The 20,414-nt window shown below is 44.1% G+C and overlaps 1 protein-coding gene across 3 annotated transcripts in view; it reads left to right on the top strand.

Moving 5' to 3' along the window:
- Positions 1 to 20,414, top strand: part of GRHL2 (grainyhead like transcription factor 2) — a 159,645-nt gene extending 139,231 nt beyond the window's left edge. For 2 of the 3 annotated variants that reach the window (XM_076005116.1, XM_076005115.1), the window contains exon 14: positions 1,653 to 3,948. In XM_076005116.1, coding sequence (XP_075861231.1) covers positions 1,653 to 1,990 — 338 coding nt within the window. In that variant the 3' untranslated portion in view covers positions 1,991 to 3,948. Of the gene's footprint in view, positions 1 to 1,652; positions 3,949 to 15,291; positions 15,357 to 17,455 lie in introns of those variants that run through there. The other variant, XM_012762052.3, reaches the window with a different exon arrangement.

Genomic DNA, 20,414 nt, shown 5'->3' with positions numbered 1-20,414 from the left:
ATTTAATTGGCACTTTACTTTTATATTTGGTTAAGCGAAGAAACTCTGCAATACTTAAGGATTTTTTTCTTTCTTTTTTTTCATATGCTAACTGAACACCCACTGGCTGCAGAAAGGAAATGCAGGCAGGAGCCCCTGTGGCTTCTGTACAGCAGGCAGCTTTAATGAAGTCCCTAATGAGTTTGGGTAGAGCTGATTTCATTTTCTACCCCCAACTTTGTTATTCCAGTTGATGGTAATTGTAGCCCTATTGATGTCAGACCATTGTTGGGTTCCAGACTCAGCGGGGTTTTTGATCTGTGCATTTTTCTTAGATGGCGAGACACGTGGGCTTCAGACTCAGCCGTCTTCCCTCCCTCTGAAGGAAGCATCAGAAGTCACATCACTGGCAGGAGGGGGACAGGAAGGGCAGCATCTCACTGGGGCTGAGGGCATCTTAATGGCAGGTCCAAGTTGTTTCCGAGAGCTGAGCTGCAATGTAGCCGCTATAAGTATGGGGACAGGCAGGGAGGGCACTGGCCAGCAGGAGGGACAGCAGCCAGCAGCTGTCAGTCTGTGGGACCCCAGGAGAGTGTCTCAGCCTCTCTGAACCTCAGCGTGCACATCTCTAATAATAGCTGGAGTCCCAGGCCTTTCTCATGTTCTGGGCATTCTCAGACTCAGAAGGTTGTTTTGCAGAGAAATGAGTAGAAAAGCACTGAGGTCACTAGAACCTCAACTGCTTCATCCACCCTTTCAGGACGGTGCCTGCTGTGTGCAGGCCCTGTGCTCAGCATGCCACGTGGCTGTCACCCCATTTACCCCTCACGGCAGCCCTGCAAGGCAGAGACAATCATCCTGCTTCACAGAGCCGAGCAAGGCTGGGAGAGGTTAAGTGAGCGAGCCCACAGCAAGCCTGAGCTCTGGGGCCAAACCAGACCTGTGGGACTCCACACCCTAAACCTCTTCCTCTCCCCTTGCCAGTTGGTGCCCTGTCTCCCTGCGGGGCGTGCACACAGGCTGGTTGTCAGCCTGGAGTTTGCCCTCCCCATTCTCGCTCTCCCTCGCCTGCAGGCCTGATGCCTACACGCCCCTCAGAACTCGGACCTCCTTCAAGGTGACCTTCCTGGAGCTTCCCACCCCCATGAGGGCAAGGCCAGGCCCCAATAAGGACTCTCTCGTGGCGTTTTCCTTCGTAACTGTGCGTCTGGCTGTCTGTGCGTTTGAGGAAGGCCTGCCTCTCTCCGTGGACCACACACTCCTATGGCAGGGCGATGACTTACCAACTCCCTGCTGCAACCCTGGCTCCGGGCACACACAACCTGCGGGCCCGGGTGGGGGGCATCAGTCATATTTGCTGGGTGAACAAATAAATAGAATAAGGGGGCTGCAGAAAGAGATGTCATAAAGATATCATGGACCCACGCTGAGAAATTCGAGTGAAAACATAAGTGTTGCCCAATTGTCGTTTATCTCCCTGAATGCTCCGTACCTGTTTCTAGCTACCTGATGTCTGTGGAGGTGTCTCAGTCACCTTTGTAGGATGTCAGCTGGACAAGGGGTCCCAGGCCCAGCAGGTGGCGCCAGCCTCGGACACCTGTGTGGCAGAAGGCGGTCCCGGTGGCTGCAGAGCTGTGCGCCCCCTCAGTCTCACGGCTCCCCCTCTCTTCCAGTGCTGCTGTACGTGAGGAAGGAGACTGACGATGTGTTTGATGCTCTGATGCTGAAGTCACCCACGGTGAAGGGGCTGATGGAAGCGGTAAGTGATAAGCCCATTCGGCCTCCAGGAGACCTGCGGGTGTCCTCCTCCTCTGCAACCCGTTCACTTAGAGTGCACCACCGAGATGGCTCCAGTGTGCGCTTTATAAAGAACAAGGAAAACCTGAGATCTGTGGAGATCTCTGCACTGTCGAGGCTTATTAGCATTTTAAAGAGAAGAAAAATGAAAAACTGCCAATTCCCTGTCAGTTTAAGGCTAATAATCACAGCAAGGTGCTGTGGAGGAAGGTGAAACTGTGAGTTCTCATTGGTCTCTTTGCATGAAACCAGATTAGATACGTTTAACTTCCAAATATATACAGAACAAAAACAATTAAGAGATGAGTTGCTAGTTGTGATAGTGTAATCCAAAATAAACTATGACCTCTTGGTTAAGAAAAAAACATATTGCAGAATTATGGTGATGTGGGGTAAGATTCTTCCCTTCCCACCCCTGGTCTAGTCTACTATTACCCAACTTGGGCTTAGGAGAAGTTATTTTATGTTTTATTTACATAGTATCCACCTGAATATAACTTTAATATGACTCTACTTTGAGTATAATTTCTAAGTGCCTTGTACCTTCCCCCCCGACACACACACACCCCATGCAGCTATGTTGTACAAGATCTAGGTTTTTTATAGTGATAGAGACAACAGGACTGCCAGGGACAAAGTCCAAAATTGTTGGTTGGTTTAGAAAACTGCTATAGCATCTTGGGTTATGAGAGTTAAACATTGAAATATATAGGACAGTTTCTATATGTGGAATCATACAATATGATTTCTTTCATTTAGGATACTTTATGGAAGTTCATCCATGTCATATTATAAATTAGTACTTAATTCTTTCTTATGACTGAACAATATTCCACTGCATGCATATGTCACATTTTGCTTTTCCATTCATCAGTTGATGGACATTGAATTTTTTCCATCTTTTTGCTATTGTTAATAGTGCTGCTATGAACATTCATATACAAGTTTTTGTCCGAACACCTATTTCCATTTCTTTGGGGTATATACTGAGTCATGGAATTGATGAGCTAGACACAAAAGACCACATATGGTACAATTCAGTTTATAGGAAGTATCCAGAATGGGCAAACCCATAGTGACAAAAGGCAGGTTAGTGTTTGCCAGGAACTGGGGCAGGAGATGGAGCAACTGTTCGATAGGTTTTCTTAAGGAGGAATGAAAATGTTTTAAAATTAGAGGTGATGGTGGCACGGGATTGTGAATTGTGTGATTATATATATTAACCACTTCGGTACGAGTGTTGACTATAGTCGATAGCCACAGCTGAGCGTGGACTTCAGCTGACAGCCGTGATATGAAGGCACACAGCTGAGCGTCAACTTTAGTCTATAATTTTGAATTGACTTTTCTAATTTTTCATTTATCAAAATAAAATTGTGAACATTTAGCCCTTTGCACTCGCTTGCTTTTTTCTCATTGTCCACTTGACATTATCCACACTCGACATCCGAGTGCAAAGGGTTAAAAGTAACGTAATGAAAACATACATGTATATGTTATCTATTCTGATTTACATTACAAGTAAAGCTGCCTGTAAAGTAAAACAAGCTTTCAGTGCTTTAAAGCTTTCCTCATCACACAAGAGCAAAACGGATTCATCGTCAATGCACAGCACAAACTACCGTGCGGACTATGAGTGCCGGCTGTGGGCAAGGTTTCGCAGCTGGTGAGCGCCGTACCGAGTGGTTAAAAAGTATTCAGCGTTCATCAGAAAAAAATTTTTTTAAATGCATAGGAATGTTAGCAGTGCAGGTGTGGTGCTGCCTCCTGGGATTGCATTGTCCCCAGGCAATTCTGAGCAGAGCATCAAGGACCACCCTCTAAGAAACACTGATAGAGGACTAGGTAATCTTTTCTGTTCCATAGGAGTTTTCAATGTGATGGAGTTTGCTGTTATTGAACCTGCCTCACATAAAGGAAAAACAAAAATGGAAATCAGTGCAACAGAAAATATGATCTATATCTCTTCAAATGAACCAATATTTTAAAAATGACCCTAAAATTGCCAGAGGATAGACTGAGCTAGAAAAATCTGTACAATGTTCAGACTTCTCTGGGCAACTTTGGACAATTTCATTCCCTGATCTGGCCTTTAAGATCATATTACTAAAGCTGACTTAGCTGGGAGAGTGAATATGAAAATTACAGAAACAATTGCTTAAATGCATATCCTCTGACCTCAACTGCAGAGATTCTGATCCTGCTGAATGGGAGCTGGAGTGGGAGTGGGAGTGGGGATCAGGAACCTGCATCTTTAATAAGCTCTTCAGCATATTCTGAGATGGGCTAGGTGTGAGAACCTCTGAGCTAGACCAGTGCCGAACTGACTGCCCTATGGTCCTTCCTTTTTCCTTGGTGCTTTTTCTTGCCCTTCCATGACACCTGGCCAGTTCTATAGGTGTTCTGCAAGTATGGTCTCGCTGGGCCACAGCAGAGCTACATGTCACCTTCACTCCCACCCAAACAGCAGCCCAGCAATTCTGCCCACGCTCCCCACCACAGCAGCAACTGGTTGTTGATCCGTTCTAGGGGGAGCTCATTACACCTGCCAGGCTTTGGTTAGCTGAAGTAGGGAGTGGTGGGGTGGGGGGAGTAATGCATAGTATCCTTTGACCCTGTAGCCTTGGTGAAGTCAGGTTCCCTAGGCTGGCTCTGGTCAGATTTCTTAGGGCTATTTTGACTTCATCTGTCCTTTAAGTCTGGAAAGAAAAGGTTTTATTCCAACACCAACACAAGCTCTCTCCTTGCTTCCTAAGTTGTGCAAATGGGAAAGCAGGACAAGAGAAGTTCCTGTAGGACCCGAGCTCAGGTGATGCAGTCTGGCAGTAAGCTGCAAAGGAATGACATAGCAACCCCTGAGACTTGGGGGCAGCCGTTCAGGACACCAGGCTCTGTTGCAGCAAAGAGTCAAGCACACCATGAAATGAGATGAACCCTGGGTCCTGCTCCCTATACCTGTACCCTAGGTTTATTTGGTACCTGGGTGGAGTAAGAAAGGGCTCCTTCCAGGAGTGCGTTCTCTGACGAGCAGGACCTCACTAGTGTCACCACACTGACACTTAGCAATACACACTTGTTTATATAACATAAACATGTATCTATATTGGTATATATACATATGTATTGGTAATATCTATGTGTATGCATAAAGTAAAACCAGTATACACATGTATATGTAAACAGTGTAGCTTAGGGGGTCAGCATATAGGCTTTGGCCTCGGAAAACCTGTATTCAAATTCCAACTGTGCCCCTTACTAGGTGGACAAGTTTCTTAACCTCTTCTTCATCTTTAAAATGGAAATAATAATACTTAATTCACGGGGTGGTTGTGAGGATTAAATGAGACTATATAGGCATAAACTCTGCCTGCCCTCTGGTATACACCAAGTCCCTGGCTAAGATCAGCCTTTGTCACGACAACCTTGTTTTGCGTAGGAATCAGCGCTGGGGAGGACACAGTGTGAAGACTTCTTCCTCCTGTTCCTGAGATTTTGAATTTCTCAAATACTCATTTGCCTACTGTCCAAAAGATAGGAAGTTATTTTGGCTTGTGATTCCTTTATGTAATATCCCACCAGTTTGGAATTTTGGAGGAGGCAGGGGGCGGTGGCGGTGCCCCGGGTATCTGGCTCTGGAACTGCAGGCGCCGCGTGGGCAGCCCTCTCCTGAGGTGGGGGCGGAAGGCTGCTCCTGAGAAATGATCTTTGTGCTCCATAGCCAAGACCCCACAGTCAGCAAAGTCTTAAAACAAGAAGTCAAGGTGACCCTGGCCTCCACGTTTTGTTTCAACTCCTAATTTCAAAGTAAGATCATCCTGTGTAGGGGGTTACATTTTTTAACAACTAAAAGTTCCATACAGAGAAAAAAATGCTCATTGAGTAGGAAAGGGAAAAAAACTTAACCTGAAAGGAAAGTTGTTTAATGAAGAGGTATTGTGCTTGACCTCAAGCCATGACTTTGAACCCTGTCACAGATTGAAAACGGCTTCCCATAAACTCCAACGCAGCCCCCTACCCCTTACTGTAGAGCTAAGGCATTGCTTCCCCAAGTGGCCCCGCCAGATCCCCTGGGTGACGTTTCAAAGATGCCATCCCAGAACCCCACCCCTCAGCTTCAGAATCAGACTCTGAGGGCAGGCCCAGGAATCAGCATTGGTGAGAAACTCCCGGTTGAATTGAGGCACACTGAGGCTCGAGAGCCACTGGCTGGTGTGTGCCTTGGCTGGGAACTGGTGTTAGGCTCTGACTCTGTCCTAAGCTCCCACGTGCACGCTCACTCAGAATGGGAATCGGCTGCCGTATTCTAACTCTCTGCAGAGGTAGTTTTAAGCCAGGAAATAGCCTTACATTCTGTTTCATAACCCATCCCTGTGGATTTTAGCAGTTGGCCCGGGGTCTAGGCTACCTCCTTTGTCCTTCATCAATGGTTTGGGAAGGCCGCATGCTGTCTCTGTTGAGGAAGCAGTTCACAGTCTTCCCGGGCCAGCGGACTTCACAACTCCACATGTAAAAAAAGTACATGTGCGTGTCCTACAGTTGTCTTTGGAATAGGAACACCTGCTCCATAGCAATATTCACATTGTTTTACTCCCTTCCTGAACTAGTTATTGAAAGGTTGACTGTGCCTCAGCCTCCTTATCTGTAAAATGGAGTCATCAAGAGCGGTGAGTTAACACGAACACTCGCAGGTGTTAGCTGAGCAGGTGATGGCAATGATGAAGGTGACACAGCTGCTGTCACAACAGGAAGATGTGGATTGCTCTCCAGTGCAGAACCTGCTCTTACGTCTACTGAACTCCCAATTCCCCATCCCCAGCCAGGCAGTATTTAGATGTAGAAGCAAACCTGTACAGGAGGGTAAAGAGCAAAAAATTAAAAGTTCTCATTTTTTTTCTTTTAAAAAAAATCTTTATTGGCAATTGGTGGTGAAATGTTGATTTGTCATCTTGACATGAACACAACAGTGTTGCCACCCTTCCTTCAGATGGGAACTGAGGCTTGAGTCAGAAGGGTACCACATCAGGTAGACTTGTCAAACAATTTGGGAATGGCGACAATGTTCCTACAGCCTACACGAATTTCCTGTAGTCTGGAAGTCCAGCCACTTAATAGCATGGAGTAGTTCTGTTTATCTAGAAATTGGGCTGCTCTTACACTCAGCAGACATTATACTCTTCCTTCCAAAGATACTGTATTTGAGTTAGCCTGAATTAAAGAAGTCGCTATGTAAGACTGAGCTCATGGGTCCCACCATAAGTGCACGTGCAGCAGCGTGAGGGCCTTTATTGACTTGGGTTCCAGCCATGACTGTGTGGGCTTGAGTATGCCAATCTTAGAATGTTGGCTTCCCTTCCCTGCAAAATGTGGAAAATGCCTATCTTGAAGATTAGTTCTGATTGTACCACCCTGACCTCTTACTGTCTTGGAAAGAATTCTTGACCACAACAAAGAGGAAGGGAATTATTATCTAATCTATGTCAAGCTGAATCACTGTTTGGTTGGATAGATTGGATAATGACTCTTCTTATGCAATGGTCCTAAGCCACTCAGACCTTCATTTCACCTGCCAGAAAATGATTTTCCATACAGATCTGCACACCCAGATAGGACAAGGAAAAAAAGTTCTCCATCAGCTAGATATTACTGAATATTCCCATACTTGGTGTCATTTGGAGAATAGAGACTATTTTTCTTTTGGTTTGCACATTTGGTATGTCACTCGAGCCATCCATGTAACTTGAATGATTCACTTTGGCTTCTTTATTGTTATTTTTAGGTTTTATTTTTATTTTATTTTAATTTTTTTTGAGACAGAGTCTCACTCTGTTGCCTGGGCTAGAGTGCCGTGGCATCAGCCTAGCTCACAGCAACCTCAAACTTCTGGGCTCAAGCGATCCTTCTGCCTCAGCCTCCCAAGTAGCTGGGACTACAGGCATGAGCCACATGCCTGACTAATTTCATATATATATATATATATATATATATATATATATATTTTTTTTTTTTAGTTGTCCAATTAATTTATTTCTATTTATGGTAGAGACAGGGTCTCGCTCTTGCTCAGGCTGGTTTCGAACTCCTGACCTTGAGCGATCCACTCGCCTCGGCCTCCCAGAGTGCTAGGATTACAGGCGTGAGCCACCGCATCTGGCCTTTATTGTTATTATTAGATTTTAAACTTAAAGACAAGGATATTGTGGTTGTAATGGTGATAGTGATGGTAGTAATGCTTCCAAATTTTTCTGTTGGCATTTCTGAACAATTTCACCTAATAATCTTACAAATAAAGCATCTCTGGCCATTGTACCTCCTTGCTAATTCTGGAGCCCCGTAGGTCCACTCATGCCTCAGGGCCTTTGCATCCGCTGTTCCCTCTGCCAGGAGGGCTCTTCCTGCAGGTCACTGCTCAGGTGTTGCTTTATCAGATAGACCGTCCCAGGCCACCCACATCAATAGCATCTCCAGCTCTCTCCATCCCTGTAGCTGCTTTGCTTTTCTTCATAGCATTTGTCGCCACTTGACGTATTGAATATTTCTTAGTTGTTTATTGCTCTCTCTTCCTCTGTAGCATGTAAAGTTTATGAGGTCAGGGGCTTTGTCTCTTGTCGTCTGCTGTGTTTCCCCTAGAGCCTCTGTGCCGCCATGCCGAGTGTCATGGGTTGCAGGATTTTCACATACCCTGCTCCACTTGATCCCTCTAATATCCCCATGAGCATGGCAGGTAAATGGCACCAGCACCACTCTACAGATGCAGCAACTGGGGCCCAGAGAGGCGAGCATCCAACGGCCTCACAGCTCCACAAAGTGATGGAGCCAACTTAAGCCCTCAAGCAGCTCAAGTGCAGTTGGGGAGATGTTCACATTTGAAAAGTTAGTACAAGAAGAATAAACGTTCCAAGTCATGGCTCACAATGACTCAAGGAAAAGAGATCAGTCAATAATAAGCCATCAGGCAAGAAGTAGTATGTGTGGTGGTTGAGCCCGCACAGACAGCTGGGCTGGGCAAATGACTCAACCTCTATACCCGAGAGTCCCCATTTCTGAAATGAGAGTAATAGTATGGGGTAATATTATGAGGATAATAAAATGGGATGTAGGGTTGGCGTGAGGATTAAATGAGGTAGTATACATGGAACCTAAAATTGCACATAGAAATATTCTGTAAGTGGGTATATAGGACTATATATAGTAACACACACACACACACAGAGCAGCTGACTAATGCTATGAGCTAGAGAGGCAGACTGAGATCCCTCCAGGCCAAAGGATTAGGGATGGTCTCTGTGAAGCTAGCCAATGTACACAAGGAGGAAAGTGTTGCTTATGGCCTCAGTAGCACATACTTTTTATCTGACTGAGTCGTTCACCCATAGAGGTGATTCCTGAATCCTCCCTGGTTCTCTTGACAGGTCAAATGCAGCCACCTAGGAAGTGTTTGCAAGCAAGAGTCTCCTGCTTTTTCGATGTGCACTTTAAGAGCCCACGCTGATTTGGAGCATATAGCTCCAAATAAAAGCAATGGAAACTAATTGGCTTCCAGAGCCCGCAGTTCTGTTAGATGTCTCTAGAGAAGGCAGACTGAATCCTAAATTGGTGAAAACCAGTGGGAATCTCTAACTTCTGCCTATCACATACCTGAGGTTTCTGGGCAAAGGGAACTTTCCACAAAGTACAAGTCTAAAACTTACAGATCATCACACAACCAATGACACCTTGATTGGATGCGTCCAAGACCTAGGATCCTTCTGGGTATCAAAGGAGCTTTGGGGGTCTTTACAAACATTGAAAGGCACTTCTTAAAATTATAAAAGTGTTATGCTCAGCTCAGACTTGAAACACAAAGAAAAAAAAAACCCAAGCACTCCCAATCACTCTTCTGACAGAACTGCCATGTAGCACGTGTTTTCCATCCATAAAAGGGAGGGTTACGTGGGTGATCTCATCCAGCCCCCAGGCAGAGGAATGTTCTGTAACCCCCGGCAGATGGCCTGCTTCCTCTACATAACATCCTGCACAGTCTCACTTTCCAGGGTTCTGAATTTGGCAGAGAACATCTCCCTGGCCTGTGTGGAGGCAAGGAACACCATGTCAGAGTGGTGCGTTGTCAGGCTGCCTTTGCAACTGAAAGCTGGACTGGGAGCAGGACTTGGCCCTCCTGGAGGCACAAGTGTCACCTTTGCCAGGTGCTCCTTGGTACTGGATGTGGTCTGTGAGTCTTGCTCTCAACCTTCTCAGCATATGCCCTCTTCCCCTAAGAGTTCAGAATCTGAAGCCACCTGCCAGGTTGTTCTCCTTGAGATCCTGGCTCTGCCACTTACTAGCTGAGGGGTCCTGGGCAAGTTACTTACTGACTGGAAGCCTCAGTTTCCTCATTTGAGAAACAGAGCTTATGAAAGTACTCGTTGCATTGTTTTTATGTGAGCAAATTAACAGATGCAGAGCTCTCTGTGCCTATATGCTGGGCACACAGTACACACTCAATAAATGCTAGCAACTGCGGTGCCGCTTCTTCTGCTACTCTTGGCTTACCCAGTAGAAACTGGAATTCTGCAGATTTTATGCCCCTTGCCTACTTCTGACTCTTACCAATTGATTTGTGAGCTAAGATGTTTTTGTTCATGCTTTGGGGAGCAGGGATTCATAGCCCTGAAAAGAGAAAACCCAAATATCAAATTCATTTCTCTTTGAGAAAAGCGGGGGTAGTGGTGGGAGGACAACAAATATGAGCTTGTTGTTGTTAAGCTGAAAAAAGTTTCTATTTTGCTTTTTCAGTTTGTTTTAAAAAGAGGTTCCAAGTGACACTAAACTTTAAAAACCCAGCTTTTAAAGACCAAGCAAGTCAAAATGATAATTAGGTACAAATAACGTAATCTCCAGGGACTCCAAGTACACAGTAAGCAGTTATATATAGCAAAGAATGCTTATCAGGAGTTCTTACCTTTTCACGCCATGAATACCTTTGGCAGTCTGGCGAAATCTATGGGCCCAGAATAATGTTTTTAAATGTATAAAATAAAGTACATAGGATTACAAAGGAAACCAATTATATTGATATGTAGTCATCAAAATAATAAAAAGCATGCTTGTGATATAGAAACATATGGGCTCCTTATTCATGCATTAAATATTATCTGTGGGTGAGAGTAATAACTACTATAATTTCAAAGTATGATGAAGGAGTATAATATTTCAATATTTTGAAATATCTGCAGAATTCTAATATGACAAAAATATCTGTGATTTCCATTGATAACAAAGACACCGCTACTGCCATTATTACTGTATGCTCGAAATTGAAGGAAATGCTAAATTCCAGTTTGAGGTTAGTAAAAATAAGGATGAATGTCTTCCCCATCCAAGTTCATGTACATACTCTTTGGGCACCTGTAAACCCCAGGTTAAGAAGCTTAGACCAACCATGCTGAGGAAATGACAGCTCTATAAACAATGTGGAAGTAGGTTGCATTTTTTCTGTGCACCTGCTCTGATGACTGAATGGTTCTAGAACCCCAGAGAAGGGGGAAGGTAGTGAGCTCTCTTCTGAGAACTGGCTATACCTGGGTCCTTTTTCCTTCATCCCTTCAGCAAAGCAGCTTCACTCTGAGCCCTCTGTGCAGAATCAACTCAACCTCGGCAATTCCCTTTTGATTTGCATGTGCAAGTAAGGACACCAAAAGACATGACAAATTGTGTGGGTGCCAAGCATGGGAAGAAGAGAGAAAGGAAGCCTAAATTCTTCCAAAGGGAGTTTTGGGGAAGGAGGGATGAAAGCAATGTCAACCCTACACTATTGAGTGTCTGACCTGATTTGAAAACAGCATTAAAGATGTTCAAGGAAATTTGCTAGTGTTATTTAGAAAGATACAATATCTACCCAAGAAGCTGCTAAAGTAATTTGCCTTTCTAAGGAAGGTAGGGTGAGCTCCTATACAGCCAAGGTAATATAGGAGGTATTTCCAAGAGATTAAACATTTCTGGCAACTTTTTAAATTTTTATTTCCAATTTTATTGAATTATCATCCAATGTGGTGTATCTTTGTTACCCAAGACATAAGAGAGTCTCTTTAGGAGATGTGAAGTTTTGAGGTGTGTATGTGTATTTTTATTATATTATGTAAAGTATATTGTGTTATTCAACTTTTTACTTATCTATCTACTAGATTTGTTCAATTCTAAAAGAGGTATATTGGAACCTCTCACTATAATTGCATTTTTCAAGGTTTTTCTACGTCTATAATAGCTTTTGCTTAAGGGCTATGTTGTTGGATGCATGATGTTTTATAACTGCTATAGCTTTCCCATAAATTGTGCATTTTCTCATTATATTATGTCTGTTCTTATCCACTGAACTGAAAGTATACTTTGTCTAATATCCCCCCTGTCATTCCTCCTTTAGTTTGCATTTGATTGCTATGGTCACCCATTGGTCCTTCTCTATTTACCACATCGTTTTAGACTTTTCTGTTAAACAGCATATAGCTGTTTTTCTTCCTTTCTCCCTTCTCCTCCTTTTTTCTTTTTCTTTTCTTTTCCAGCCACTCAACTACTCTGGCTGTTACTGGGAGAATGAAGTTCATTCTCACTTGGCATAATGACTAATACACTTGACTTTATTTATTCCATCTTTTTGTTTATTATGTATTTCACTTTGTGGTTTCCTCTTACTTTTGCTTTCAGTTTTCCAGTTGGATTAAGTTACTGTTTTTTTTTTCCTTTTTAATTTAAAAGTTATTCTTTACTTTTCCTAAATTTTTTTCAATCTCTTCTTATTTCTCTATTATTTGAAAATAAAATTCCAATTATTCTCCCACCAAGATCCTCTACCTCCCCCGACTCCCTCTGTAAGATGCGACATTTAGAGCTTTCTTTTCTCCTTCCCCCCTCCCACTGGAATGAACCCTTTGAAATGTTTAACTTATCCCTACAAACTCCCAACTTCTAGATTTTGCTAAAATAGTTTAGTACTTTTGTTCTAGGATATGATTGGAGTTTTCTTTGCATTATGTCCTTCTTATTTTAGGAATCCTTATTTAGCACTTATGTTTCACATTCCCAGTCCATGTAACCATGTGTACACTCTAGTTCATGCTTGTGTTTGCCCTTGCCTAGCCTCTGTTCTGGTGCATTTGCTGTTTGGGTAGTTCTTTTATAAGTACAGTCATCCCTTGGCACTTTTCAGAGTGGCCAGGCATTTGAGTGCTTTCTCATTGACCTGTCCTGAGATTCAGGATACTCCTACTATTTAAAAACATAAGTCTTTCTTCTATTATATGTTCAATTATTTCCTCTTTTCCAGCTGTTCCTCTGTCTGGTGTCATTTTCACATCTTCTATGGTCTGACTGTATTCATCAACGTCTCTTTTCTTTTTTTTCACAATTTCCATCTATGCTATGTATTTTTGCTTTGCCCTTTGAGATTGTTTTTCAACTTGATTTTTCCTAACACTCTTTGGTTTGCTGAATTGACCACCTAACCTTCCATTTATTTGCTGACATTTTAAATATTTTTAGTTCAATGATCATATTTGTGTGTCTGAATTTTGCACATGAGAGCTTCATAAGTGTTCTTCACAAGTGTTCTTTTATGTTCTTCTTAAGTGCTCTTTTATGTTCTGTTCAAATGGATGCCTCCAACACAAGTTCTGTCAATTTTCTTCTCTGTCTATAGCATCCCCTGGATGTGTTATTTTTCATACTCGGCTCATTTTGGCTCAGGTGTGGCTGGGGGGCAATCCCGTCAGTGATGGTCAGTGGAGCGCAGCAGGCAGGCTGCCCACCCCAGTCTTCTTTCGCTCTCCCTGCCCTTGGCCTACCTATTCTGCTCCATCTGGGCTTATTGCAGGGTGGGAGGGATGGAAGGGGTGGGAATCTGTGATTCTCCATAGAATGAGCTCTTCCTAGGATCCAGAGCTCTTTCAACTTTGCTCTAGAGATCTTCAGCCTCTTTCTCTAGCCTCTGCTAGACTTTCCAGGAATCTAAACTCAAACCTCCCCTGCCCCAGCCTGTGAACTGCTGGGCTCTGAAGGGGCAGGTATATGTGATTTGGGAATGGAGAGGACAAGAAAAACATTTAGGGCAGGTCTTCCCAGATTCCATCTCTAAATTATTACTACCTTATATTTATAAAAGTGAAGCACAGTCATTATAAAAATAAAACAAATAGGACAAAGTAAATATTAAATAGTATTAACGAAAGAATCTCTCTGTTTCCATCTATCAATGGTAGCCATTATAGATTGGTGGATCTTTCAAAAATTTTCTATGTAATTACACATATATATATTTAAAAATACAAGTGGGATCACACTGTATACACTGTTTTGCAACTTGTTTTTTTCTCCCTTAATATAATAAGGTTTTTAAAAAATGTAAATTCATAATAGGCTTCCCACATTTCTTTTAATGACCATGTGGTTTTTAACTGTGAAAATATTAAGATGTGTCTAATGAATATTTGTTATATGCAGTTTTCTCTACTATAAAAAGTGATGATTTGAAAGTTGCATACATCTAAGTGACCACATTACTGGATATGGAATATGTGGGTCAAAGGAAATATGCATTTTACATTTTAATAACTTCTGCCAAATTTCTTTCCAAAAGGGTTAAGCTTGTTACTCTCCCATCTCTGGAATATGAGAGTTGCTATTTCACACACTCTGATACTGTATTATCAATTTTTTAGTTTTTAATAGTCTGAAAAATAAAGTTAATATCCTACTATTGCTTTAATTTGAAATTTTTTAATTACGAGTGAAGTGGTGCATTTTTTCATGTACTTATTGTCTGATTATATTTTTCTCCTGTGAATTGCTTTTCGTGTTGTTTTCTTTATCCCCCACTGGATTATTAGTCTTTTTCTTGATTTGCAGGAGTTCTTTCTAACTTGAGGAAGTTAGTTCCGTGTCTTTTATTCATTTTGCAAAAATGTTTCCCAGTGCATCATTTGTCCTTAGCCTTTGTATGGTGGTTTTTGCAATACTGTTATTTTTAATCCTGTGTTGTTTTAATTAACCTTTTAACCTTTTTTTTTCAGGTTTCATGTCTTGCCTAAGAAGATCTTCCTTACTTTAAGATGATAGCTATACAAATAATTAACTCATGGTTCCTTCTTGTACTTTCAAGGTTTCATCTTTTGCATGTAAATCTTTGATCCACCTGAAATTTATTTTGGCATAAAGAGTGGCATAAGGGATCCAACCTAACTTGTTAAATTTTTTTCTATATGGCTATTAGTTAATCAAACATCATGATTAGAGTTCATCTTTTTCTGATTGTTCTGAAATACCACTTTTTTCATAGATTGAGTTCCCTTGTGGCTGAATCTTTTGTTGAATGATTTAAGGTCTCTCCAAAGGGAAAACCTTGTGAGAAAGTGTTTTGAGAGTTTAACTCAGGAGCAAAGAGCCCTGTGCTCGGGAAAATGTCCAGGAGGGTGAAATTGGAACTTTCTCCCTTTCCTCTATGTGGGCGTCCTTCCATGTTCATCTGTCTTCTTGTTATTGGTGTTACAGATATCCGAGAAATATGGGCTGCCTGTGGAGAAGATAGCAAAGCTTTACAAGAAAAGCAAAAAAGGGTAAGAAAGTAACTGAGCTTAAATTGACTTCTAAGTCAGATTAAGTCTATGTGATGCCTTAAAAAACTAAATAAAACCCCAGTTTTGTTAATTCTGTTGGGTATCTTTCGTAAAAATTGTGTAAAAATTGTGTGTTGTCCTTCCAAAGGATTGCAGAGGAGCTTGCAAATGCAAAGCATTTTGAAGGTCTTTAATGAGAGAGGGAGGGAGGACGACAGCACATTGTCATGATGTCAGCCGAGATGCCTATTCCAATGACAGGATAAGCAGGTGGACCAGAGGGGTCTGGAGGTGGTGAGGACACTGGGGAGAATGGCAAAGTCACCCCTATGCAGAGAGTGGGGTTTATAGGGAATCACTTGCAGCCGTAGGGGTTGGCTTCACGGTGGCACAGTAGGAAGGAAAAATGGTTCAGGACATAGGGAATTCATCCAAGGTAATTAACAAAATGTTCTAAAATGATCATTGGACCTGTTTGTTCTCACTGTTAAGAACAATTGCTATTATTTATTGGGTATTCAGTGGGTTCAGTAGGTCCCCTGCTAAGTGCGTTACACGCTTTCCTCTATTCACTCCTCACTGCTCTATGAGGTAGAATCTGTTATTATTGCCAATTTACTGATGAGGAAACTAAGCCAGAGGGAACTTAAACATCTTGCCCAAGGTGTCATGTTCAGTAAGTAGGGCACAGATTCGAACCCAGGTCTGTGTCCTCAAAGCTCAAGGGCTTAGCTCCCGCTTTCTGTTATCTACCACCCTGTATGGACTTCTTGCCTATGCGTGTCTAAGAGTAGTGGCCACAGGAGCTGGATTTGGTTCCAGAAGAGGGTCTTCATTGACTCAGTTTCTGGAGCTACTTTTCTATAGGAAGTAGAAGATGGGTCTTTAAACTCTTCTCTCTGGCCCATTTTCATAAAGGATATTTATTGCCTGAGTGGTGGGGCCTCTTGGTTGACTGTGGGTCGAGGAGGACACCCTTTCTGCCTGAGCCCTGTTGGAAAGTGCACTAAAATGCATGTCGCACTTCTTTCCAAGGTCAGTGTATTAGGCTGGGTGCATTATTCCTTTGACCAGGAGATTTGAGTGGTGTCTCAAGGTCAGTGCCAAGCAGAAATCCTTAGTGCAGATGCATGTGCTGATGCTAAAATTTTACTTTCATTGAGCTCTGTGTCAGGCCTTGTGCTAAATGCTTTTATCCTAACAATATCCCTCTAAAGCTGGGTGGAGGTACTTATTTTTTCGGAAGAATGAACTGAGGCTCTGAAAGGCTGAGCAACCTTTCTGTTGACACGTATCTGTGAAATGATAGAGTCAGTTCTTTATTCTCAAACTAAAATCTGTCTGACTTCAAAGACTGGGATTAGCTCAAGGTCTTCAGACCATGGGCAGACTCTGGAAGCTGTAGGTTTTCTCCAAACTCAACCCATCAGAAATAGCCAAGGAGTAGGTCATAGAGGGCAAAGCATGAGCTTCAGAGTGAGGCCAAGCCAGTTTCAAATCCACACTCAGCCGTGCACTAGCCGAATGAACTTGGGGAAATGATTAAACCTTGTTGAGCTCCATTCTCTCATTTGCAAAATGGTGATGAAGACACCTCCCTTCAAGGTTGCCATGAGAACTAAATACAAGGTCTCTGAAACACTGGCACCTACTACATGCTCAGTAAAGGGTAGCTGCAATTCTTGTTTAGTTTCCTCTTCCTCCTAAGAGCAGAGGCAACGTGTTTTTTATTCATGCATTTTCAGAAAGCAATAGATTTAATGAAAATAGGGGGCCTAACTATTTAAGTCCTGGCTCTGTCAATAGCTAATTTTGTGATCTTGGGCTTCCCAACTTCTCTGGGCCTTAGCTTACTAATCTATAAAGCAAGAGGGTTGGGTTGAATGTTAGTTCTGAGAAATTGAGGCTTTGTTTTCCTCAAACTGGTTTTTGGGGAAAGAAAATAGAATGAGGGTCTTTCCCTGCCTGTGCCCCCTCCCCTCCATGCCCCTGTAGCCCCCACTGCAGAAGAATGGCTAAGAGACCCCCGCCCGGAGCCTCCCCTGCACCGTCACACTGCTCACCGCATCTTTCTTTCTGCCTCCCCCCACCTGTGACAGCATCTTGGTGAACATGGACGACAACATCATCGAGCACTACTCGAATGAGGACACCTTCATCCTCAACATGGAGAGCATGGTGGAAGGCTTCAAGATCACGCTCATGGAAATCTGAGCCCGGGGTTGGCACGCCCTTGGCAGGAGCTCGCAGTGCATTCCTCCCCGGGAGAGACGGAGGCCCCAGACCCCGGAAACCCATCTCACCCCTCTCACGACTGCTGTTACAAGACTGCACGGGCCCCACTGCCCGCCAGGGGGCTTGGCCCATCCACCGGCTCCTACCATGGACCTGAAGCCTGAGCCCCTCAGGAAGATGCCTTGGGCCTGGCGGATTCTTATTTATTACCCACCTTTTTCCAGAGCCCTGGGTCCAGGCCCGCCAGGACTCTGCAAGTCACTGCTGGCTCCAAGTGAGACCGTCCAGAGTTCCCTTCTTAGGAGAAACACTCCCCCCAAAGAGCCTGAAACATTCTCATCCCTTTTCCTCACCTCTCCACACCCCCTGAGTGGCTGGACAAAATGGGCGACTTCCCTGTGCAGTAGTCACAGGTGGGGTAAGAGGCGGACGCCCCCTACTGGTCAACACCTTCAGGCTGCTCTGGAGAAGGTTGTCTTGCTAAATACCTCCAGGGGTTCCCAGCGAGTGGCCACCAGGCCTTGTACAGGAGGACACTCAGCTACCATGTAATTAGTAACTAACACAGGACGTATGCCTGACTCGCATGTACATAGTGTTTATAATATTGCAATAATATATTTTACCTGTGGTATGTGGGCATGTTTACTGCCCCTGGCCTGGGGGAGGCACATACCTGGAGAATCCACTTTCTACAAGGGGTTTCAGCCTCTGTGCCTGTTCAGGAGACATGCTGCGCAAGGGGAGTGGCCTTTAATGGACTCCAGCGGGTGTGCCCACAGCCGCGTCCCCTGTCCCCAGAGGAGCCTCCTCTCCCTCTCCATTGGCACGACCCTCCCCAAGGCCACCACGTTTGTATTGTGATGATTTGCTTTGCTTGACTCTTCCTCTGAGCTGCTGCATGGGAAAGGTCATGTTGTCCAAGCTCTCTTCTCAGCTTGGGTATCAGGCACTGCCTGAGCTTTCTAGAGAGGCTCTGTAGGGGTTTTGTCATCAGGCGCCTGTCGCTGGGGCCTGCTGCAGGACTCCTTGGCTATGGTGAGGCCCCTGGACACTGTGTAGCGCCTCGCAGTTTACAAGCACGTCCTTCATCTCAAGTGGCCCTTTACACGCCCAACTGCGGTTCTGAGAGCCGGGCCAACCGCGCTGCTCTGAATGTGCAGGCTGGGCCTTCCTCCTGCGCAACAAGACGGGCAGGGAGGATTATCTGCCTGGCTTCTGGGCGCTGGACTTCCTCGGAATCCTGCCTCACACAGGAGGAGACGGGGAGAGAAGCCTGCATCCTCCCGCTCCATGCCCTGGGAGACGAAGAGGAGAAAAACACTCCCCTAAACAATCACAGATGATGAACTGTGTAGGCCGTGTTCTCTCTGAGGGGACAGGTAGGTGGTTTAGGGGTCTGCATTCACCCTTGCGGGCTGAAGCACTAGATTTTCGGTAGCCAGACACATCCTGTACCCAAGGCCCCAGATCTAGGGCGGCTTCCACGGAAAGGTCCAGATTTGTTTGTAAAGCACTTTGTCGTCTCCCCAGAAAGCCCTTCTCTCAGGGCTCCCTGCTCTCCCCACCTGCCCCTGAGGTCCAGAGCAGGACGGAGGGGCTGCTTCTAGCTTAGCTGTTTCCCCTGGAGGCTGCAGAGGAATTGGATGGAACAGAGAGCAGGTGCTGTGCCCCAGAAGATCCCTGCGTGGTGGTAAGGGGGAGCCCTCCCGTGTGTCCTCGGTGGCGCCCCTTCCTGTGGTGCCAAAGGTTTGCATCCCATGTTCAGCTCTGCTCCAGGCTGTCCCCTCCTGCACGACAGCCGTACCCTGGGCCAGCCTGGGCACTAAGGGGGCTGTGTTCTAAGATGGACAAGTTCAGTGTTGGACATACATGTGTACTATGCACTTCCCACGCTCCTTGAGTTAGGAATGGTTTCAAACGTGATTGGCAGATGTAGCAGCAAATACTGTTGGGCTGGGGCCTAGGACACCAGAGTAGGGAAAAGACATTTTTGGCAGCCTGACACAGGCTATCCACCCTTCTCTCTCCAGCCTCTTTGGAAAACTGTTTGTTGGTCCTGCCCCCAGGCAGAAGATGAAGCAGACATGCTTTTGCATTTGTCCTAATGAGCAATCACTGTAGTGACCATGGCCAGAACAAAGGATATGAAGCAAGTGCCACCCAAGGGTGGTGCAGTGCCATGTCCCTTCTGATCTGTTCCCCTCTGCATTTCCAGAGTGCCCTGGCTTAGCTTTGAGGTGTCGTGCCCTGTGTACTAGCAGAATTTTGACGAGCAAAATTTCCTGACCAAAAACACTCCAGGAAGATTGGAGAACTTGCCTCCTCTTCCTTTTTGTCCCTTAACCACACTCAAATAAATAAGCTTTTTCTTTTTTTAAATCCATGGGAGACGAGGGACATGTGAAGCAAGTGTTTTCCTTACACATCTCCAAATTGTTCAGACTTTACAGGTGTTTGGAAATTGGGACCAACAGAAAATTGCAGTCAGATGTCTTTTTGGAGTTGGTTCCCAAAAGACTAAGGCACGTCCCAGCCCAGAAACTTAGGAAGCGTGAAATGAATCAAACATTTATTTTCCTTCTTATTTAAAATCATGAAAATGCAACAGAAATAGAGGGTTTGTGCCAAATTCTATGAACAGCCCTTTCTTAAAGACAAGCAAGGGAAATTGATATATGTACAATTTGCTCTCCTGTTAAAAAAAGAAAAGTCAAATGTAACTTAATAGTTTTGTAAATGGGAAATGGGGAATCTATAAACTATAAATACAGTTATTTTATTTTTTGTACATTTTTAAGAAAAAAATAAATATTCATAACA

The sequence above is a fragment of the Microcebus murinus genome, chromosome 7 (assembly GCF_040939455.1).
Source record: "Microcebus murinus isolate Inina chromosome 7, M.murinus_Inina_mat1.0, whole genome shotgun sequence".
Classification (NCBI taxonomy): domain Eukaryota; kingdom Metazoa; phylum Chordata; class Mammalia; order Primates; family Cheirogaleidae; genus Microcebus; species Microcebus murinus.
Note: the sequence above shows the minus strand (reverse complement) of the source record. Positions and strands in the feature narration are given on the sequence as shown.